The sequence below is a fragment of the Vulpes lagopus genome, chromosome 20 (assembly GCF_018345385.1).
Source record: "Vulpes lagopus strain Blue_001 chromosome 20, ASM1834538v1, whole genome shotgun sequence".
Classification (NCBI taxonomy): Eukaryota; Metazoa; Chordata; class Mammalia; order Carnivora; family Canidae; genus Vulpes; species Vulpes lagopus.
In genome coordinates this window covers 872738-890153 of record NC_054843.1, presented here as the reverse complement: position 1 = coordinate 890153, position 17416 = coordinate 872738, and the positions used below count along the sequence as shown (strand labels likewise).

The window sequence follows — 17416 nt, the reverse complement described above, 5'->3', positions numbered from 1 at the left end:
GGTCGTGCTGCTGCGCGGGTGGGGTGGGGGCGGGGGTCCGTGTCCCTCGTTTGCAGGTTTGCAGGGGACGCCAGGTGGGGTCGGGTGGGCCGGAGCGCCCGCCTCAGGACTCGCCCTGCGCCAGCCCGCCCCCTGCACGGCGGCCCCCGCGGATCCCCACTTCCCTGCCCTGCTCGCTAGCTGCTGGGCGGGGCCCGCGCTGTCCGAGGCGTCCTGGACCCTCAGGCCCTCCCGCCCCCCCACCCCCGGCTCCTCCCCGCCCCCTCCCCCAGGCATGCTCTGTGCTCCCCGGGCACCAGGGCACGAGGCCTAGAAGGAGGGTTGGGGCGGGGGGGCGTGGGGGGGCTCCCTCTGTTGCTTTGTTTTCATTTTTATTTGTTTGACTCAGCAAAATAGTTCATTTCTTGCTGCCCCGACAGTCCCGGGCAGATAAGGGTCAGGGCCGCGGCTGCGATTGGGTCCGGCCCCTCGGGTCCCGCCGTCCACCAGGGTCACCACGCGGCAGGTGTTGCCTCCGCTCACGTGACCCTGGAGGAGCGTGTGGTCAGGGCGGCCCGCGGGGAGCGGCTTCTGCGGGGAGGCCGTGTCCGTCCGTCTGGTCGCCACACACGCTCACCCTTGGCTGCTCGTTTTTAAAGTGAATAAAATCACCCCCTGTTGGGTTTGTTTTGGGAAATGTCAGTCCTGTGTTTGGCTTTTCAGGTTCGGAACAGCACAGGGGGACGGGGGTGCACGGGGGTGCGGGGGGTGCCCTGGGCTGAGCCGACACGCTGACGGCCGCAAGTGCTGACGCCCGGTCTCCCCACCCTGCAGGGAAGCAAGGGTGACCCCGGCCCCGTCGGCCTTCCGGGGGAGAGCGGCTTGGCAGGAGCCCCGGGGCCGGCTGGACCACCAGGGCCCCCCGGACCGCCGGGGCCACCGGGACCAGGACTGGCCGCAGGGTTTGTGAGTACCAGTGGCCCCGTCCCCGCAGAAAGCCCCGGGCACCCCCGCTGATGGGACGCTCCCCGGCCCCATCCGAGCCACGAGCTCCCCGGGGAGCCCTGCTGACCCCCAACTGCGTCCGTGGGAAGGAGCAGCCCCCTGTTGCCGCAGGTGGTCACCACTCAGGGCCGGGGGGGACACAGCGGACGGCCAGGGGACCCCCGCACGTGCTCCGGCCTAGGAGGGCTGAGCTCACGCCCACCCAGCGGGGTCCCTGCCCCCGGGCCGTGAGGGGTCTCTTCCCACGAGAGGCCGTGGCCCGAGCGCCCTGCATGTGCTCCCGCAGGTTGACATGGAAGGCTCGGGGGAACCCTTCTGGTCGACGGCGCACGGAGCCAGCGGGCCGCAGGTATGGCCCTGGGGGGGTGTGGGGGGACACGTCCGCTGGCGCCCGGGTGCCGTCCACGCTGGGGATCTCCGTGCACTGATGAGCTCGACCGGCCTTGCCGCCAAAATTAAATATTAAAGGTTCCTGGTCTGTGGGGGTGGCCCTGAGCTGCCGGGCACCGGCGGGGACGGGCCCACGTGCAGCCGACGGTCCCCACGGTGCCCAGGACAGACCCCCCGGCCCCCGGAGCGCCGGCTGCGCTGGGCCTGGCCGTGTCCCCCGCTGCGGGGCTCAGGCTGTGTCCCCTCTCTGCCCCACAGGGACCTCCAGGCCTGCCCGGGGTCAAGGTCAGTGAGCGCGCCCGCCCTCCGCAGCACCTGCGGGTTCAGGGGCCTGAGGAGCCCAAGGGGAACCGCCTGTCACGCGCCCCCCTCCCCAGGCTCGGTGCTGGGGGGCCTGTGTCCCTGGCTTCACGCACCGAGGGGCGATGCCGACCCGGGGGACACGGGAACCGGACCCCGCCCGCCTCCCTGCTGGGCCCTCTGCTCCCCCCCTGCCCTGGGGACCCCAGCCCTCCCCGCCCCCCGAGGGCGCCCCCGGGGCACGCCGTGCTCCCACACCCGCGGGTTCCAGGCGGTCAGTGTCCACCGCAGGGTGTCGCGGAGCCTTCCTTCACGAAGATCCTCTTAGGAGGTGTGACCTGGGACACCCGGGTCGGCTCAGGGGTCGCGCTGTCGAGAGACACGTTATTCTTAAATCCGGGGGGGCCGCTCCTGGGCCAACAGATGATGCAGCTTCTGGAACAGTCTGGGCTGCGTGCGCTGAGGGGGCCCCGGATCCCCGCTCTGGGCCGCGTGGGGGGGTCTGGGGGGTGGGCACCCCGTGCAGGGTGGGCTGCCGTGCTCCATGCTCACGGGGCGCCTCTCCCACTTTAGGGGGACCCTGGGATAGCGGGACCACCGGGCGCCAAGGTAAGAGAGCCTGGTCTCGGGTTCGGGAAATGAGTGACCTGAGCAGCCCAGGTCGGGAGCGGGGCGGGGCCCCCATCGCCCCATCGCCCCGTCCCCCCGGAGCCACAGAGCCTCGGGATGAGGTTGCTCGGTGACCTCCAAGGCCAGACTCGGGGTCCTGCTCCCTCTGCTCCTGCTGTCTGGGCTCAGCTTCATTCCTTAGGGTCCAGGGTTATTCCAGGGGCACCCGCCCCCGGGGCAGCTTCCAGGACACTGCCCCCCAGGACACTGACCACCCCCAGGACACTGACCCCAGGACACTGACTCCCCAGGACACTGACCCCAGGACACTCCCCAGGACACTGACCCCAGGACACTGCCTCCCCAGGACACCCCCCCAGGACACTGACCACCCCCAGGACATTGACCCCAGGACACTGACTCCCCAGGACACTGACCCCAGGACACTGCTCCCCCCGAGGACACTGACCCCCAGGACACTGACCCCAGGACACTGACCCCAGGACACTGGCCCCCTAGGGTACCCCTGCCCCAGGACACCTGACCCCTGACACCCCAGGACACCCCCACCCCAGGCCACAGGATAGGCTTCCTCCTGCCAGTGTGAGTCTGGGGAACCACACGAGTCCATCCCCCGGGGCCCCCTCCTCTCTGCCCCTCGCCCTCGGGGTACGAGCTGCTGACCGACAGCAGGGTTTGCCGGGCGGGGGGCTGACCCTCATCTCCCCCCGTGTGGTCCAGGGAGAAGTCGGTGCAGATGGGCCTCCCGGGTTCCCCGGCCTCCCTGGCAGAGAGGGCACGGCCGGAGTGCAGGTGACTCCCTAGGGGGGCCATGGGGGCCGCGTGGGGGGGGGGACAGCCCCACAGGAGCTGCTCTGAGGAAGCTGGTGCCTCTGTGTGGTCTCCGGGGGCTCCCGACCAGTTTTCCGTACCCCAAGGGGTCCGTGGGACGTGGGCGGGGGGTGCCGGTGCTGGTGGTCCGCGGCCGGGGAGGCGGCTCCGTTCTGTGCAGGTGACCTGTTTCCTTCCCATCTCTGCAGGGACCCAAAGGAGAAAAAGGGACCCAGGGAGAGAAAGTGAGTCGGGGCTCGGGGTTCCCAGGCAGGGCAGGTGCATGGCCAGGCCTCGGGGCTGCCCCCCAACCCCGTGCCACCGGCGTGGCCTTGGAGACCTGGGCAGAGACCTTCACGTCTCTGCCCTCAGCCCCAGGCGCCTCCCCACACCCGATGGGCTCCGGGAACCCCTCTAACGCTGGGTGGGCTTGGGGGTCCCTTCCAGAGGCCCCCCCCAAGCCATCTGAGTGCCCGACGCTGGCTTTGTCTTCCAGGGCGAGCCAGGGAGGGACGGAGTGGGGCAGCCTGGGCTCCCTGGACCCCCCGGACCCCCGGGGCCCGTCGTCTACGTGTCGGAGCAGGAGGTAAGGCCCCCTCCCCGCTGCTCCGGCCCCACAGCACGCCCTGAGTCCCCGGGCCGCTGGCGCTGCCCACCTAGGGTGACCCCCAAAGACGCCGGGGCTCACGGTCTGTTGGTCGTACTCAGAACCAGTGACCGTGTCTCATCCTGGTGAGATTTTTAAATTATTTAAAAGACAAGAAAAATACGAGGTTGGGTGTCCGGGGAGAAACGCAGGTTCTGTAGCAGAAAATCCACCCGGAACAAGGTGCCCCCTGTCCCCCGACCCCCCGAGCCCCGCGGGTCCCGCGGTCGCCGAGCAAGGCTTGCGGAGCCGCCCGTCGGGTCCCCTCGGTTCGCGCGCTGCCGACGCCGGCAGGTGGGCTCGGGCCCCCAGCCCAGGCCGCAGATGACAGCCCCAGGGTGTCCAGAAGGTTCTCCGGGCCGGGGCGGGCTCCAGCGGGCGCCTCCCCTTCTGACCGGGGGACGTCGAGGCGGTTTTCCTGTGTCCATTTGCGCGGTTTTTGGCCCCGTGCGAGGAGCCGGATCCTCCTCGGGAACCACTGTCCTTCCCTTTCCCGCTCGGTGCTGTTCCCGCGGCGCCCACAGAGAGCGGCGGCAGGCGTGCCGGGACCCGAGGTAGGTGCGGCGGCCCGGGGCCACCCAGCCCGCGCCCCACACCCCGCACCCCACACCCCGCGCCCTGACCCGCCCCTCTCCCCGCAGGGCCGGCCGGGACACGCGGGCTTTCCTGTAAGTGGCCGCTCAGCCCGGCGCCCCAGGGTGCCCGCCAGGCCGGGGGACCGTCCGGGTCCTGGGCAGCAGCCCCCGGGGACCGGGGCGGACTCGGGGGGCGGGGGTCTCGGGGCGAGGTGTGGCCGGTGCCCCGACAGCCGTGCTGGGTCCGGGTCTGCGTGTGGCCCTCATGCCCGCCTGTCCCCCCACAGGGACCGGCCGGGCCGAAGGGAGATCTGGGCTCCAAAGGCCAGCGGGGCCCCCCAGGGCCCAAGGTGAGAGGCTGGGGCGCCATCCGCCCAGGGACGGCCCCCCTCCGTGACCCGGGGGGATGGACGCGAGAGCCGTGACCTCGCTGTGGCCCCGGGAGGCCCCGCGGGGACGCCCCACCTCCGCTCGCTGTGCACCTGCTCTGGGGTGTGGGTGCCCTGAGTGCGGGGTGAGGACCCCTCCCCGGAGCCTCCCTGACGCCGCCGCCCACCCCGTTCCAGGGCGAGAAGGGCGAGCCGGGCCCGGCGTTCAGCCCCGACGGCAGCATGCTGGCCCCCGCCCAGAAGGGGGCCAAGGTGAGCGTGGGGGGCGCCTGGGGTGGCTCCCCTCGTCCAGGCCGGGGAGGGGGCGTCTCCAGGGGCCACGCACAGAGCATGAGGGGTCTGTCTTCCCGAGGGGAGCCTGTTCGCGCCCAGGCGTGAGCACTGCTCCTGAGCAGGTTCCAGAACCTTCTGCACCCGGGGCCCCTTGCCCATTCTTGTCTGTCCCTGTCATGGCCACACCGGGAAGGTCCTCGAGGTCCTCAGAGCCCTGCACGCCCACCCGACCGGCACCGGGCGGCCCCTGGTCCTCCCCGCCTGTCGGCTGAGCGCCCTGCGGAGCGCTGGGGGTCCCGGGGCGGCTGAGGGGTCAGCCTGCTCCCTCAGGACTGGGCTGGGGGCCTGTGCCAGGTCCCCCGCCCCCCCAGGCTCTGGGAGGGCCCCGGCGGAGCCGGACCGGGGGTTCAGGGGCTGTGGGGGGTGGTCCTTGCACCCCCGGGGTGCGGCGTCTGACGGTGCCTCTGCTTTTCCGTTCAGGGAGAGCCCGGCTTCCGAGGCCCCCCGGTGAGTAGGCCCAGGCCTCCCCACGGCGGACGCCGGGCGCAGCCTGCAGGGGCGCGAGGCCGCCGAGGGGGCGCGGGTGGCCCCGTACATCCTGAGGGGCACCTTCAAGGCAGAGGCGGGTGTTGGGCGGAGACCCGGGGGGCTGGCCTCTGCTCACCTGGGAGGTGGCGCCTCCTTTCTGCAGGGTCCCTACGGGCGGCCGGGGCACAAGGGAGAGATCGGCTTCCCTGGGCGGCCGGTAAGGACCCGGGACCTCGGGCCGCGCGTGGGCAGCGGGGCGGGCAGTCCCTGCCGTTGTCCTGCCCCCGGGGACCGTCCTGCATGAGGAGTGCTCTCCCCAGGACGAAGCCCAGGGAGGCCCAGCCTGCCCACTGATGGCTGGGGCTGAGGGGCTGGGGCCAAGGGGACCCTGGGTGGGGATGGAGACCCCAGGGTGGGGACAGACACCTCGGGTCAGGGAGATGGAGACCCCGGGTCAGGGATATGGAGACCCTGGGTGGGGATGGAGACCCTGGGTGGGGACGGAGACCCCAGGTCAGGAAGATGGAGACCCCAGGTGGGGATGGAGACCCCAGGTGGGGACGGAGAGCTGCGGAGGCCAGGGTGAGCCAGCAGCCGCAGCCCCTGCCCCTCTGCTCTGCCCCAGGGTCGCCCTGGGATGAACGGACTGAAGGGGGAGAAAGGGGAGCCAGGACAGGCCAGCGCCGGCTTCGGTATGAGGGTGAGTGTCCCCCAAGGGGCGACGGCACCCCCGGGGGCACAGAGGGGCCGTGCGCTGTGACCACACTGTGTGGGCTGTGACATGAGGACCCCACCGCGTGCACACAGAGCCCGTGCGGCCGCCTCCGACGGCCCTCCCTGCCCGCGGTGGCGACCCCATGGCCCGGCTCCCAGGGAGATGCCCCCCCCAGAGCCGTGAGCCCCCGTGGTGGTGGGGTGGACCAGGGTCCTGCGGCCGCCCACGCAGCCGTCCCCACCGTTGTGGTTGGGCCCTCGCTGCCCGTCCCCACGGGGCCTCTTCCTCCCGTGGAGTTTGCGGGAGCGTGAGATTGCTAGGTCAGGGGTCGGCGGGAAGGCCCCGCTGGGGTCCGTTGGGCACTTTGGAGTCTCAGGGTGGACGTGACACGGCGGCCGCTGGGACTGGGCCCCGCCGGCAGCGGCCTCTCTGGGGCTCGAGACCCCACCTCCGAGCCGCATCCCGTCCCCCCGTGCCCGGCCTCGGTGGGGCAGCGGGGGGACCGTGGGGACGGCGCCCAGCCCACCCGCCCTGGTTCCCGCGCTCTGCCCCTTCAGAAGCCCTCCTGGTGCCGCCCGGTCCCTCCGCGTTGTCCCCTTTCTGTGAATAATGAACGGAGGGTCACTCGGAGCCCCGCCCGCCGCCCCTGGGGAGCCCCCTTCCCGCGGGGACACGCCCACGTCCAGTCCTGTCGCCCAAGGGACGTTCTGGGAGATGCTCTGTCCCCCAGACCCACAACCAGAGTGAACCGGGTGCTTCCTGACTCTGTGCTGTCCCCCCGAGTTCAGTCGTCTGATTTTATGGAAACACCTAGAAACGCTCCTGCCTGTATCTGCTGCCCTGCTCCTGTCACAGCCTGGCCGTGGACCTCACAGGCTTCTTGTCCTTCCCACGCAGGGTCCACCCGGTCCCCCAGGGCCTCCGGGGCCCCCAGGCCCTCCTGGGACTCCCGTCTATGACAGCAACGTAAGTCCTGCCAAGATCCCTCCCCACCCTCCTCCTCACGGGCCCTACCCAGTGCCACCCCCGGGGTGCTGACCCCCAAGGAGGGGCTGACCTCTAGGGGGTGCTGACCCCAGGAAGAGGCTGACCTCTAGGAGGGGCTGACCTCTAGGGGGTGCTGACCCCCAGGAAGAGGCTGATCTGTAAGGGGGTGCTGACCCCCAGGGAGGGATTGATCTCGGGGGGGGCTCCTGACCTTAGGAAGAAGCTGACCTCTAGGGGGGGTGCTGACCCCCAGCCAGGGGACAGCCCAGTTTCCAGCAGAGGGTGGCTACTGGGACCCAGGCCCATGTGCCTGGTAGGTTTTCTGTTAGAAAACAAGCCTCTACCTGGGAAGCGAGATGGGGGGGCTCTCTGGACTGGGGAGACTGAGGCTCAAGCCCCGTGGTCCTGGGGGGGGTCACACACCCCTGTTTTCTGAGGCTCAGCCCCATTAAGTGAACCGTGAGGGGCTGATCACATCGTGAGTGGGGCTCCTGATCCCAAAGCCCAGTTTGCTCTCCCTCCGTGGCCTGCACCCCTGGGGAGCATCCGTGTGGCTTCACGGCGGGCCTGGCCTCTGGGCCCTGGGAGCCCCGCGTGGGGGGCTCACCTTGCAGGGCACCTTCCTCACTGGCTTCTTTGCAGGCATTCATGGAGCCTGGCCACCCCGGACCTCCAGGATTGCCAGGTGAGAGGTCCTGGGGCTTTGGGGCAGCCAGGGCGGGACGCGGGGCCTCATGGGTCCTGTGAACCCCCTACCCCCGGGCCCTCCAGGGCGGCCTCCCAGGCAGCCTGACTGGACAGCAGTGGACGCTGGCCCGGCTCCCCGGCCTCGTCCTACCGGCTGGCGCACCCTGCAGGAGTGGCCTTGTCCCCGGAGCAGACCCTTGGGCGGGACCCCCAGGGCACACACTCCATAACGGGCCCGGGTCTCTGTCCTTCCAGGGCACCAGGGGCCTTCTGGACCAAAGGGTGACAAAGGAGACGTGGGCCCTCCAGGACCACCAGGTGACGATGCTCTGGGCTGCCCTGGGCTGGGGCGGAGTGGGGGGGGGGTGCTGCTGCGTCCATGGTGACCTGGCTGCCCTCCTGGAGGAAGGAGACCCCGTCCAGGCTCATGGGGCCCTGACAGGACCTGTGGTGCTGAGTCTGGGTTTAAGGCCTCAGGTTGGCCCCACAAGCCTCAGGGCCAGGACCCAGGGCTTTGAGGACAGGTGGCCCTGGCTGCGCACCAAGGAGTGGGGCCAGCCCTGGCGTGTTGGGGGTCTCGGGACGGCCCTCCATTACCCCTCATCAGGCCACATGCCGGGGTGGGGGGTGAAGGCCTGGCCCTCAGACGTTCCCTTGGACGGTGAGCCCTCTGCCCAGCCCTTCCCTTGCTGAGATCCCGGGACCCCCGGTGTGGACGTTGGGGAGCTAGCGGATCCAAGGTGCAGAGCTGGGGCCCCCACAGGCCGGGCCCATAAGGGCTGCGAGCAGGGCCTGCCTGCAGGGATGGGGCTGAGCTCAGGGCGAGGGCGGGTCAGAGACAGGCCTGTGGGTGGAGACCAAGCCCCACGTTCCCCAGACGGCTGCCAGGAGGGAACCCCTGAGCTCCCCAGGGTCTAGGAGCCCCTGAGGCCGACGGCCAGAACTGCCCAGAACCCAAGAGGGGCGGACGTGGCGGGCGAGCCAGGCCGTCCGGGGGGCCAGCTAAGGTGGGGGCAAGGGCGAGGTGAGGGCGTCTGTGGGGAGCTGGGACCTGTGGGAAGAGCCGGTTCCTCTCCGGGACAGAGCTGGAGAGCCGCAGCCCCTGGGCCCGGGCGTCCGTGGGAATGAGCGGCGGGCGGGGGGGGGGGGCTGGGGAGCGGGGGGCCCTTCCCGGAGCCGGAGGTGATGCTGGGGGTATGCGTCCCGGGGGCCGAGCTGCGAGGCGGGCTGGCCCTCGTCCACGTCAGGCGTCGGGGCGGGACGCACCTGCCACCTCGGGATGAGCGGAGAAGGGACGAGAACCGGCAACTAAAACGGCCACAGGAAGAACGGCACCGAGGAGGCGGCCGGAGAGGAGAGGGCAAGGGGCAGATGGGACGCGCAGGAAGTAGGCAGGAGAACAGTCGGGGTGAAGTCTGTCAGCGCAGCGCCCCCGAGTTCCCTGAGCACTCGATTGCCACCGAAGCAGCCGGCTGGACGCAAGCACAACCGCGTGCCGCCTGCAAGGCTCGCTCCGCAAACGGGACGCAGCTAACCGCGGCAGGACGGGAAGGCGCTCGGCTGGGAAGGGAGCTGCGGGGGGCAAGCCGTGCGTCTGCGTGCGTGTGGGCATGTGCGTGTGTGCTCCTGTGATGCACCTGTGTGTGTGTGCACCTGTGAACACAGTTGTGTGGGTTCCTGTGTGTGCATGTGTGTGTGTGTGCTCCTGTGAATGCACCTGTGTGTGTGCCTGCCTGCACCTGTGTGTGCACCTGTGAACACACCTGTGTGGGTCCCTGTGCGTACCTGTGTGTGTGCACCTGTGAACACACCTGTGTGTGTGCCTGCATGCAGCTGTGTGGGCTCCTGTGTGCACCTGTGTGTGTGTGCACCTGTGAACACACCTGTGTGCACCTGTGTGTGTGTGCACCTGTGAACACACCTGTGTGTGTGCCTGCGTGCAGCTGTGTGGGCTCCTGTGTGCACCTGTGTGTGTGTGCACCTGTGAACACACCTGTGTGGGTTCCTGTGTGCACCTGTGAACACACCTGTGTGTGTGCCTGCGTGCAGCCGTGTGGGCTCTTGTGTGCACCTGTGTGTGTGCACACCTGTATGGGCTCCTGTGTACACGTGTGCATCTGTGAATGCGCCTGTGCGTGTGTGTGCACCTGTGTACCAATGCAGGTGTGTGTGCATGAGAGCGAGGAATCAGACAAGAGTATCTTAAAGCGGGAAAGGCTGCAGAAACTCTAACAAGCTCTTCACAAGGATTAAAGAGGAGAAATCCCGCCGGGAACGTACAGCAACTCCCCATTTCTGCACCTAAGCACAGAGCTGCAGGACGCCAGGAGCACCCGTGGGGAGGACTGAGGACGACAGGGCGGCCGGGGTGGGGTGTGGCCGCCCGGCAGGGGCGAGGGCAGCTCAGCGGGGAGATGGAGCTGAGGGGTGAGCGCCCCGACCGCTGGGCCCACGCGGGGCTGCAAGCGAGCGGGAGGTCAGACTGGGAGACGCCCGCGGAGCAGCGCACCTGCTCGGATAGGAGGGGGTGCGGCTGGCACCCGGAGGGGGCTCCCACCAGGGGGCTCCCCACGTGGCCCCGGGGTTTACCCAGCACGGGCTCGGGGCACAAGGGCAGGTTTAACTGGAAGAAAGAGGCCAGACCCCACGTGAATGACGAGCCTTACGGATCGAGCCAGTTCTTTGAAAAGAGCCATGATCCGGGCACATCCCCCGCAGGGCCGCAGGGGGGCTCGCTGGGGTGGGGGGACACGGTCAGAGAGCGCCCCAGCGAGCGGGGGTGCGGGGGACTCTGGCTGCATATTTATGGGAAGGAGGAAATAAAACAGGCACCAGGGCAGCGAGCTCAGCCCCCAGGGGGCCGCGCGGCCACCGTCCCAGCCCGGTGGGCGGTTTGCCGCCGCCAGGAGGGCAGTTGACAGAAGTCAACCTTCTAAACGTGCCGAGGAGCCGGGTTGGGGCTCCCGGAGCCTGTGGGGTCCCGGAACTGGCGCCGCGCCCCCTGGGCCATGTCTGGGAGGCGGCGGGTGTGCGACCCCAGGGCCGGAGGGGAAAGAGGGTGCCGTTGACAGAAGTGTCGGGGGCCTGGGGACAAGGGCCACAACCCGCAGGGCATCCGCGGGCACCAAGGAAGTGGCGGAAGCGAGGAGGAAGGCGCGGGCGTGGGCGCGTGGCTGACCCGGGCCCTCTCTCCTGCAGGCCAGTTCCCCTTCGACCTCCTCCAGCTCGGGGCTGAGATGAAGGTGGGTGACACCCGCGCCCTGCGCCACCCTGACTTAGTTTTCCCCGGGGCCCACATGGTGCAGGAAGGTCCTGCCAGGCCTGCCAGACGGGCTCCAGAAGCTTTGCCAGACGGGCTCCAGAAGCTTCCAGAAGCTTCCTGCTCCTGGGTCCGCCCTGCCCTCCCACCGTGGCCGCGGGGGCCGGGCTCAGACCAGCATCTCTGTCCTCAGGGGGAGAAGGGCGACCGAGGCGACGCCGGGCAGAAGGGCGAGCGCGGTGAGCCCGGGGGGGGCGGGTTCTTCGGCTCAAGCGTGCCCGGCCCCCCCGGCCCCCCGGGCTACCCCGGCATCCCGGTAAGTCTGGGCTCGTGGCCCCAGGGGCCAGGGACGCCTGCGAGGCCCAGCAGCTGGCTGCGAGCTTCCCCTCCGGGTCCTGCCCCCGGCGTCGGGGTGGGGGGCACCTGCTGTCCTGCGGGCGCTGCTCCTTCCTCTCGGGGGGCTGCACCTCTGCCCGCGGCCTGGGGGGAGGCGGGTGGCTCGGCTGCTCCCCACAGGGCCTCTGGCTGAAGCCGCCGGGCCCCTCAGGCTCTCTTGTCCACCCCCAGGGTCCCAAGGGAGAGAGCATTCAGGGCCATCCTGGCCCCCCTGGACCTCAGGGCCCCCCTGGCATCGGCCATGAGGGGCGTCGGGGGCCTCCCGGGCCCCCCGGCCCCCCCGGGCCCCCAGGACCCCCTTCCTTTCCCGGCCCTTACAGGCAGAGTAAGTCGGGCAAGGGGGGTGGGTACCTGGGCCCCCGCCTCGTCCAGCCGGGGCTGCGTGCCCCATGTCTGCTTTCTCTCTCGCAGCTATCAGTGTCCCCGGCCCCCCGGGGCCCCCCGGGCCCCCCGGCCCCCCTGGAACCATGGGCACATCCTCAGGGGTAAGAGCCTCCAGCCCGGACTGGCCACCCTCCCCTCGGAGGCTGCGGGTGGACTGTTTCACGGGTGGCTTGAGATGGTTCCCAAGCAGAAGTGGGGGGCCTGGGGGTCAGGAGGGCAGGGGAGGGCCCCCAGCAGCCCTCCCCACGGGGCCTCACCCGAAGCCACAGGGTGTTCGGTGGGTCCCTCACCTGGAGGCGCCCACATCCTCACCCACGAGCCCGGATGCTGCCTCTGTGCCGGGGACCCACTAGTGCGGCTTCCAGCAGGTGCGCATCTGGGCCACGTACCAGACGATGCTGGACAAGGTGCCGGACGTGCCAGAGGGCTGGCTCATGTTTGTGGCCGAGAGGGAGGAGCTGTACGTCCGGGTCCGGAACGGGTTCCGGAAGGTTCTGGTGAGTCCCCCGCACCTAGAGGGGGCCAGAGGGCTTCCCAAGCTGGCCCGCGGCACGGTGGGGTTGCGGTGGGTTGCCGGGAGGGAGCCCTGTGCCTGGCTGCCCAGGGCGGACTGAGCGGGGGTGTCCGTGTCCTGGGGGGCGGGCGCCTGGCGGGGTGAGTGACCCACACTGCTCGTTACTCTCAAACGAGTGGACTAGTCTTCGGAGCCGTTGTACGTTTACAGAGAAGCGATCCCCCCGCTTTTTAAAGCAGATGCACGTCCGGTGTTGTGTGCCCGGTGCTGGCCTGGGCACCGGGGCGCAGCCGCACCAGCTTCCCCGGGAGGGTGGGCGGGCATCAGGGGTCACCGGGTAACCCCTGCGTTTTCTTCCAGCTGGAGGCGCGGGTGCCACTCCCACGCGGGACGGTAAGGGCGGCTGCAGGACGGAGGCGGAGGACGGCCAGGGCTCTGCGGGCCGGGAGGGGCGGGCAGGTCATGCCCCCTGCCTGGGGGATGGAGCCCCGGATATTTGGGCTCTTTCCTCAAACAGGCCAGGACCGGGGCTGCGTTAGGTGCCGTGTGTCTCTGGTTCTGTGGGTCTGTCCCTGCGTGGAGCCCAGTGGGTCCCCTCTCATTCATTCATTCATTCATTCAGCAGGGTCTCGGCCCCTCCCACCTGCTAGGCACTGTTGGGGGGTGGGGACAGGTAGCAGGTCCCTGGTACTGGGGAAGCGGGAGGCGGTTATGCGGAGGGCAGGGTCAGAAGGCGTTGGGCACCGGGGCAGCCGCCTCTGTGAGGTGGGTGGGGTGGAGCGAGGGCCCGGGAGCCAGGGCGGGGGTGTCTGACGGTGAGGCGGCTGGAGGGTCAGGGACCGCGGTGCTGAGCCGGGCGGCTGGGGGCCGCTCTGGACATCAGGCTGGCGGGGCTCGCTGCCCCCGCTGCTGCCCTAACACTCCGGGGCACCCCAGGGTCTGTGGGCGCCCCCCAGCTCACCACCCGCAGGCTGGCCCCGTGTTGACCAAGAGCAGGGCCGGGTGCAGAGGAGGGGGCGTCCGGGTGTCAGCGGCCCTGCCATCGGGCGCCATCGGCCTCTCCATCTGCAGGACAATGAAGTGGCCGCCTTGCAGCCCCCCGTGGTGCAGCTGCACGAGGGCAACCCATACCCCCGGCGGGAGCCCACCCACGCCACGGCGCGGCCCTGGCGGGCAGATGACATCCTGGCCAGCCCCCCGCGCCTGCCAGACCCCCAGCCCTACCCCGGGGCCCCGCACCACGGTTCCTACCTGCACTTCCAGCCGGCTCGCCCCACTGGCGGGCCCGTCCACACCCACACCCACCAGGACTTCCAGCCGGTGGTGAGTGGCCCCCGCAGTGGCTCGGGACCCACCAGCGCTCGGCCCACCAGGGCTCCCAGGGGCTTCTCTGGTCCCAGCCCCTGGCTGTCTCCCTGGAGGTCAGGGCGGCAGAGCCTGAGCATGGGGATGTGCCCTGGGGCAGGTGGGGTGGTGGCCGGGGGGTGGCCCCCAGCACAGGGCCTCTGCCACCTGGGGCCTGGCTGGTGCTCCGGGCAGGGACCCGCCTGGACCGCGTCTGATCCCCGCAGCTGCACCTGGTGGCCCTGAACAGCCCGCAGCCGGGCGGCATGCGAGGCATCCGGGGAGCGGACTTCCAGTGCTTCCAGCAGGCGCGCGCCGCGGGGCTGGCCGGCACCTTCCGGGCCTTCCTGTCCTCGCGGCTGCAGGACCTCTACAGCATCGTGCGCCGGGCCGACCGCACCGGGGTGCCCGTCGTCAACCTCAGGGTGCGCCGCTGCCCCCCGCCTGCGGCCGGGCCCTCCCGTGCAGCCGCTGGGGCTGGGGCTGGGCTGGGGCTGGGGCTGGGCTGGGGCTGGGCTGGGACTGGGGCTGGGGCTGGAGCTGGGCTGGGGCTGGGGCTGGGGCTGGGGCTGGGCTGGGCCTGGGGCTGGGACTGGGGCTGGGGCCCGGCCCCTCTGGCCGCACAGCTCCAGGGGCACTGAGCCCCCCGCACGTCCCTCCCCAGGACGAGGTGCTCTTCCCCAGCTGGGAGGCCTTATTCTCGGGCTCCGAGGGCCAGCTGAAGCCCGGGGCCCGCATCTTCTCTTTCGACGGCAGAGATGTCCTGCAGCACCCCGCCTGGTAGGTGCCCCAGGAGGTCTGGGTGGTGCGCCCAGGAGCGGCGGCAGGGGGTGTGGCCTGGAGGGGCGCCCCGGGGTCCAGGGTGGGCTCCAGGGTCGCCCGCCCTCCGTGGCCCCGCCCCGCATCCACCGGCCCCGCCCTCCCGGTGGAAGGCCCCGCCCACCCCAGTGGTTCTGCCCTGCATCCAGTGGCCCCGCCCTCCCAGTGGAAGCCCCGCCCCCAGTCCTCCTAGTGGCCCCGCCCCACACCCACTGGCCGCGCCCTCCCAGTGGAAGGCCCCGCCCACTTCCGTGGCTCCACCCCGCCCCCGAGTGGCCCCGCCCACCCCGGTGGCTCCACCCTGCATCCAGCAGCCCCGCCCCCGGTCGCCCCGCGTCCGCTGGCCCCGCCCACCCCGTGGCCCCGCCCCACATCCACCGGCCACGCCCCCTGTGGCCACGCCCCCATCCACCTGGCTCCGCATCCAGGGCCCCGGCCGGTGGGGAGCGCCCACCTTGCCCCGGGCCGGGCTCCGGGCTCCGGGCTCCGGCCTGGGCTGAGCGCGGCCGCGGCGTGTTGCAGGCCCCAGAAGAGCGTGTGGCACGGCTCGGACCCCAGCGGGCGCCGCCTGACCGACAGCTACTGCGAGACGTGGCGGACGGAGGCCCCGGCGGCCACCGGGCAGGCCTCGTCGCTGCTGGCGGGCAGGCTGCTGGGGCAGGAGGCCGCGAGCTGCCGCCGCGCCTTCGTGGTGCTCTGCATCGAGAACAGCGTCATGACCTCCTTCTCCAAGTAGGGCCCGCGGCCCACGGACAGGCGGGGGGGCGCCCGCAGGAGCATCCGCCGCCCCCGGGGGGCCTGGCCGGGACACTTTCCTGCACGGTCACGTTTAATGTAACCCTCAAGAAATAAAAGGAAGCCAAAGAGTGTATTTTTTACAAAGTTTAAAACGAAACCTGATGACAAGACTCTTGCTCGTTCCCTCCTCCCTCCTCGCTGGGCCCTGGCCCCAAGCAGCCCGGGGTGGGGGGGTGGGGGGAGCATGCCGTGCAGGGGAGGGAGGTGTGCATGCCCCCGGGCAGCCCTCGCTCCCAGGACCCAGCCCTGGGCTCCAGAAGCTGCAGTGGGCCCTCGTCCCCAGCTGTGCGCTGTCAGGGGGGTGGGGGGGCCCACATTGGCGCCTCCCCCACCAATGACCCCGGGCTCCTCAGGCCCATGAGATCACACCCAGCATGGAGCTGACCCAGCCTAGGCCCCTCACCCCCAAGGTGGGCTCTGACCTATGACCGGGGCTCCTTTCCTAGATTGCCAAAGGCTTACCCAGCTTTGCCCCAATGGCCTGGAGCCCCCACCCTCCCCTCCAGCTGCTGGCCAGAACTCCCACCCACTGAGCCCAGGGCTAAGGTCCCAGGTTATCTTTGCAGGACCAGAGGTCAGAAATCCAGAGGTTGGGGGGGGCGTTTGAGGCTCCGTGACAGGTCTGCCTCTGGCTCCAGTCATGACCTCAGGGTCCTGGAATCCAGTCCCGCTCCCTGCTCAGCGAGGCATCTCCCTCCCCCTCCCCACTTGTACTCACTCTTGCTCTCTTTCAAATAAAATTAAATCTTAAGGGCAGCCCAGGTGGCTCAGCGGTTTAGCACCTGCCTTCAGCCTAGGGCGTGACCCCAGGGTCCTGGGATAGAGTCCCAGGTCGGGCTCCCTGCGTGGAGCCTCCTTCTCCCTCTTGCCTGTCTCTGCCTCTTCCTCTCTCTATCATGAATAACTAGATAAAATCTTAAAAAAAAAAAAAATCTTAAAAAAACACCCAGAGGCAAATACGATGGCCTCGCCTGCCCCCAGCTGAGCCCCAACAGAGGAGGCCACCCAGAGGGAGTCGGGGCCGCCCTGAGGTGCACCTGAGCATCTCTGGGGAAGCCGGCAGGGGTCCCGCCCCCACCCGCAGCCGTGCTGGAAGCGTAGTGGGCAAGGACCCAAGTGCCTCAGCCCTGCAGCCTGGACACTGCAAACCCCAGGAGCTGCTCCTGCAAACTGCAATGTGCTTCTCAGGCTCCAAGTAAAAAGGGCCACTGGGCTTGCAGGCAGCTCGTCATCATGAGTCGGATCCTCGGGAGCCCTCACCCCAGCCGGTGGGGCCTGTGCAGGCGCAGGTGCACAGGGGAGCTCGGTGCCCTAAACCCTCCCTCGGGAGTCTCCCTGGGGGTGGCCGGCAGCCCTCACAGGCTCGTACTCCTGACCACTCACGTGCTCCACCCACGGCTGCTGTGACGCCAGCCAATGGGAAAGGAGGCACAGAGTGGAGCCCTGCATCCGGGGAAGTGACGGGAGGGGAAAGGGAGCCTCGGCTCCTCTGCCCCCCAAATCCAAGGCCTGTTGCGTCTCAGAGCAGGAAGGGGCGCAGCGCTGCCCCCCCACTGGGCCCTGTGCGTGTGGATGCTCCTGCCCGCCCTCCACACAGCATCCTCCCTAAGATGCCAGCCACCCAAGCAGCCCTCCCACGACCCCTGGGTGCAGCAGGCTCCAGCAGCCCCTCGGGCCTCCCCCTGCCTCCCTTCCCTCAGGTCCCAGGAGCAGGGAGTGGGTGCAGGGGAGGCCGTGCTGTGCTCAAGGGCACGTGGACCTGGTGTGGGTCCCCGCCTGTGGCTGGGGCCCCTTCCTTGGCCCTCCTGACACCCCCACCCCCACAGGTCAGGCTAGGGCAGGATCAGGAGCCCCTCCATGCTTGGCCCGTGCTCTAACCCACGTCAGGGAGCGCAGGTCTCTGAAGGGACACAACTGGCCCTGAGACCCTGGGGTGCCACACTGGAGTGGTAGGGCAGGACCGGGGGCTTGGGGAGAAGCGGGGTCCA

At 70.1% G+C, this 17416-nt stretch overlaps 1 protein-coding gene across 9 annotated transcripts in view; it reads left to right on the top strand.

The window, feature by feature from the left end:
• Positions 1-15501, top strand: part of COL18A1 (collagen type XVIII alpha 1 chain) — a 74761-nt gene extending 59260 nt beyond the window's left edge. For 4 of the 9 annotated variants that reach the window (XM_041735261.1, XM_041735253.1, XM_041735259.1 and 1 more), the window contains exons 15-41: positions 814-945; positions 1271-1333; positions 1633-1659; positions 2248-2283; positions 3025-3096; positions 3324-3359; positions 3611-3700; positions 4285-4314; positions 4402-4428; positions 4623-4685; positions 4902-4976; positions 5478-5504; positions 5689-5742; positions 6151-6225; positions 7138-7206; positions 7870-7912; positions 8170-8232; positions 11113-11156; positions 11367-11489; positions 11741-11894; positions 11981-12054; positions 12319-12450; positions 12828-12860; positions 13539-13790; positions 14039-14236; positions 14476-14591; positions 15153-15501. In XM_041735261.1, coding sequence (XP_041591195.1) covers positions 814-945; positions 1271-1333; positions 1633-1659; positions 2248-2283; positions 3025-3096; positions 3324-3359; positions 3611-3700; positions 4285-4314; positions 4402-4428; positions 4623-4685; positions 4902-4976; positions 5478-5504; positions 5689-5742; positions 6151-6225; positions 7138-7206; positions 7870-7912; positions 8170-8232; positions 11113-11156; positions 11367-11489; positions 11741-11894; positions 11981-12054; positions 12319-12450; positions 12828-12860; positions 13539-13790; positions 14039-14236; positions 14476-14591; positions 15153-15366 — 2322 coding nt within the window. In that variant the 3' untranslated portion in view covers positions 15367-15501. The remainder of the gene's footprint in view (positions 1-813; positions 946-1270; positions 1334-1632; positions 1660-2247; positions 2284-3024; positions 3097-3323; positions 3360-3610; positions 3701-4284; positions 4315-4401; positions 4429-4622; positions 4686-4901; positions 4977-5477; positions 5505-5688; positions 5743-6150; positions 6226-7137; positions 7207-7869; positions 7913-8169; positions 8233-11112; positions 11157-11366; positions 11490-11740; positions 11895-11980; positions 12055-12318; positions 12451-12827; positions 12861-13538; positions 13791-14038; positions 14237-14475; positions 14592-15152) is intronic. The other 5 variants (XM_041735255.1, XM_041735262.1, XM_041735257.1 and 2 more) reach the window with 4 other exon arrangements.
• Positions 15502-17416: the final 1915 nt, after the last annotated feature.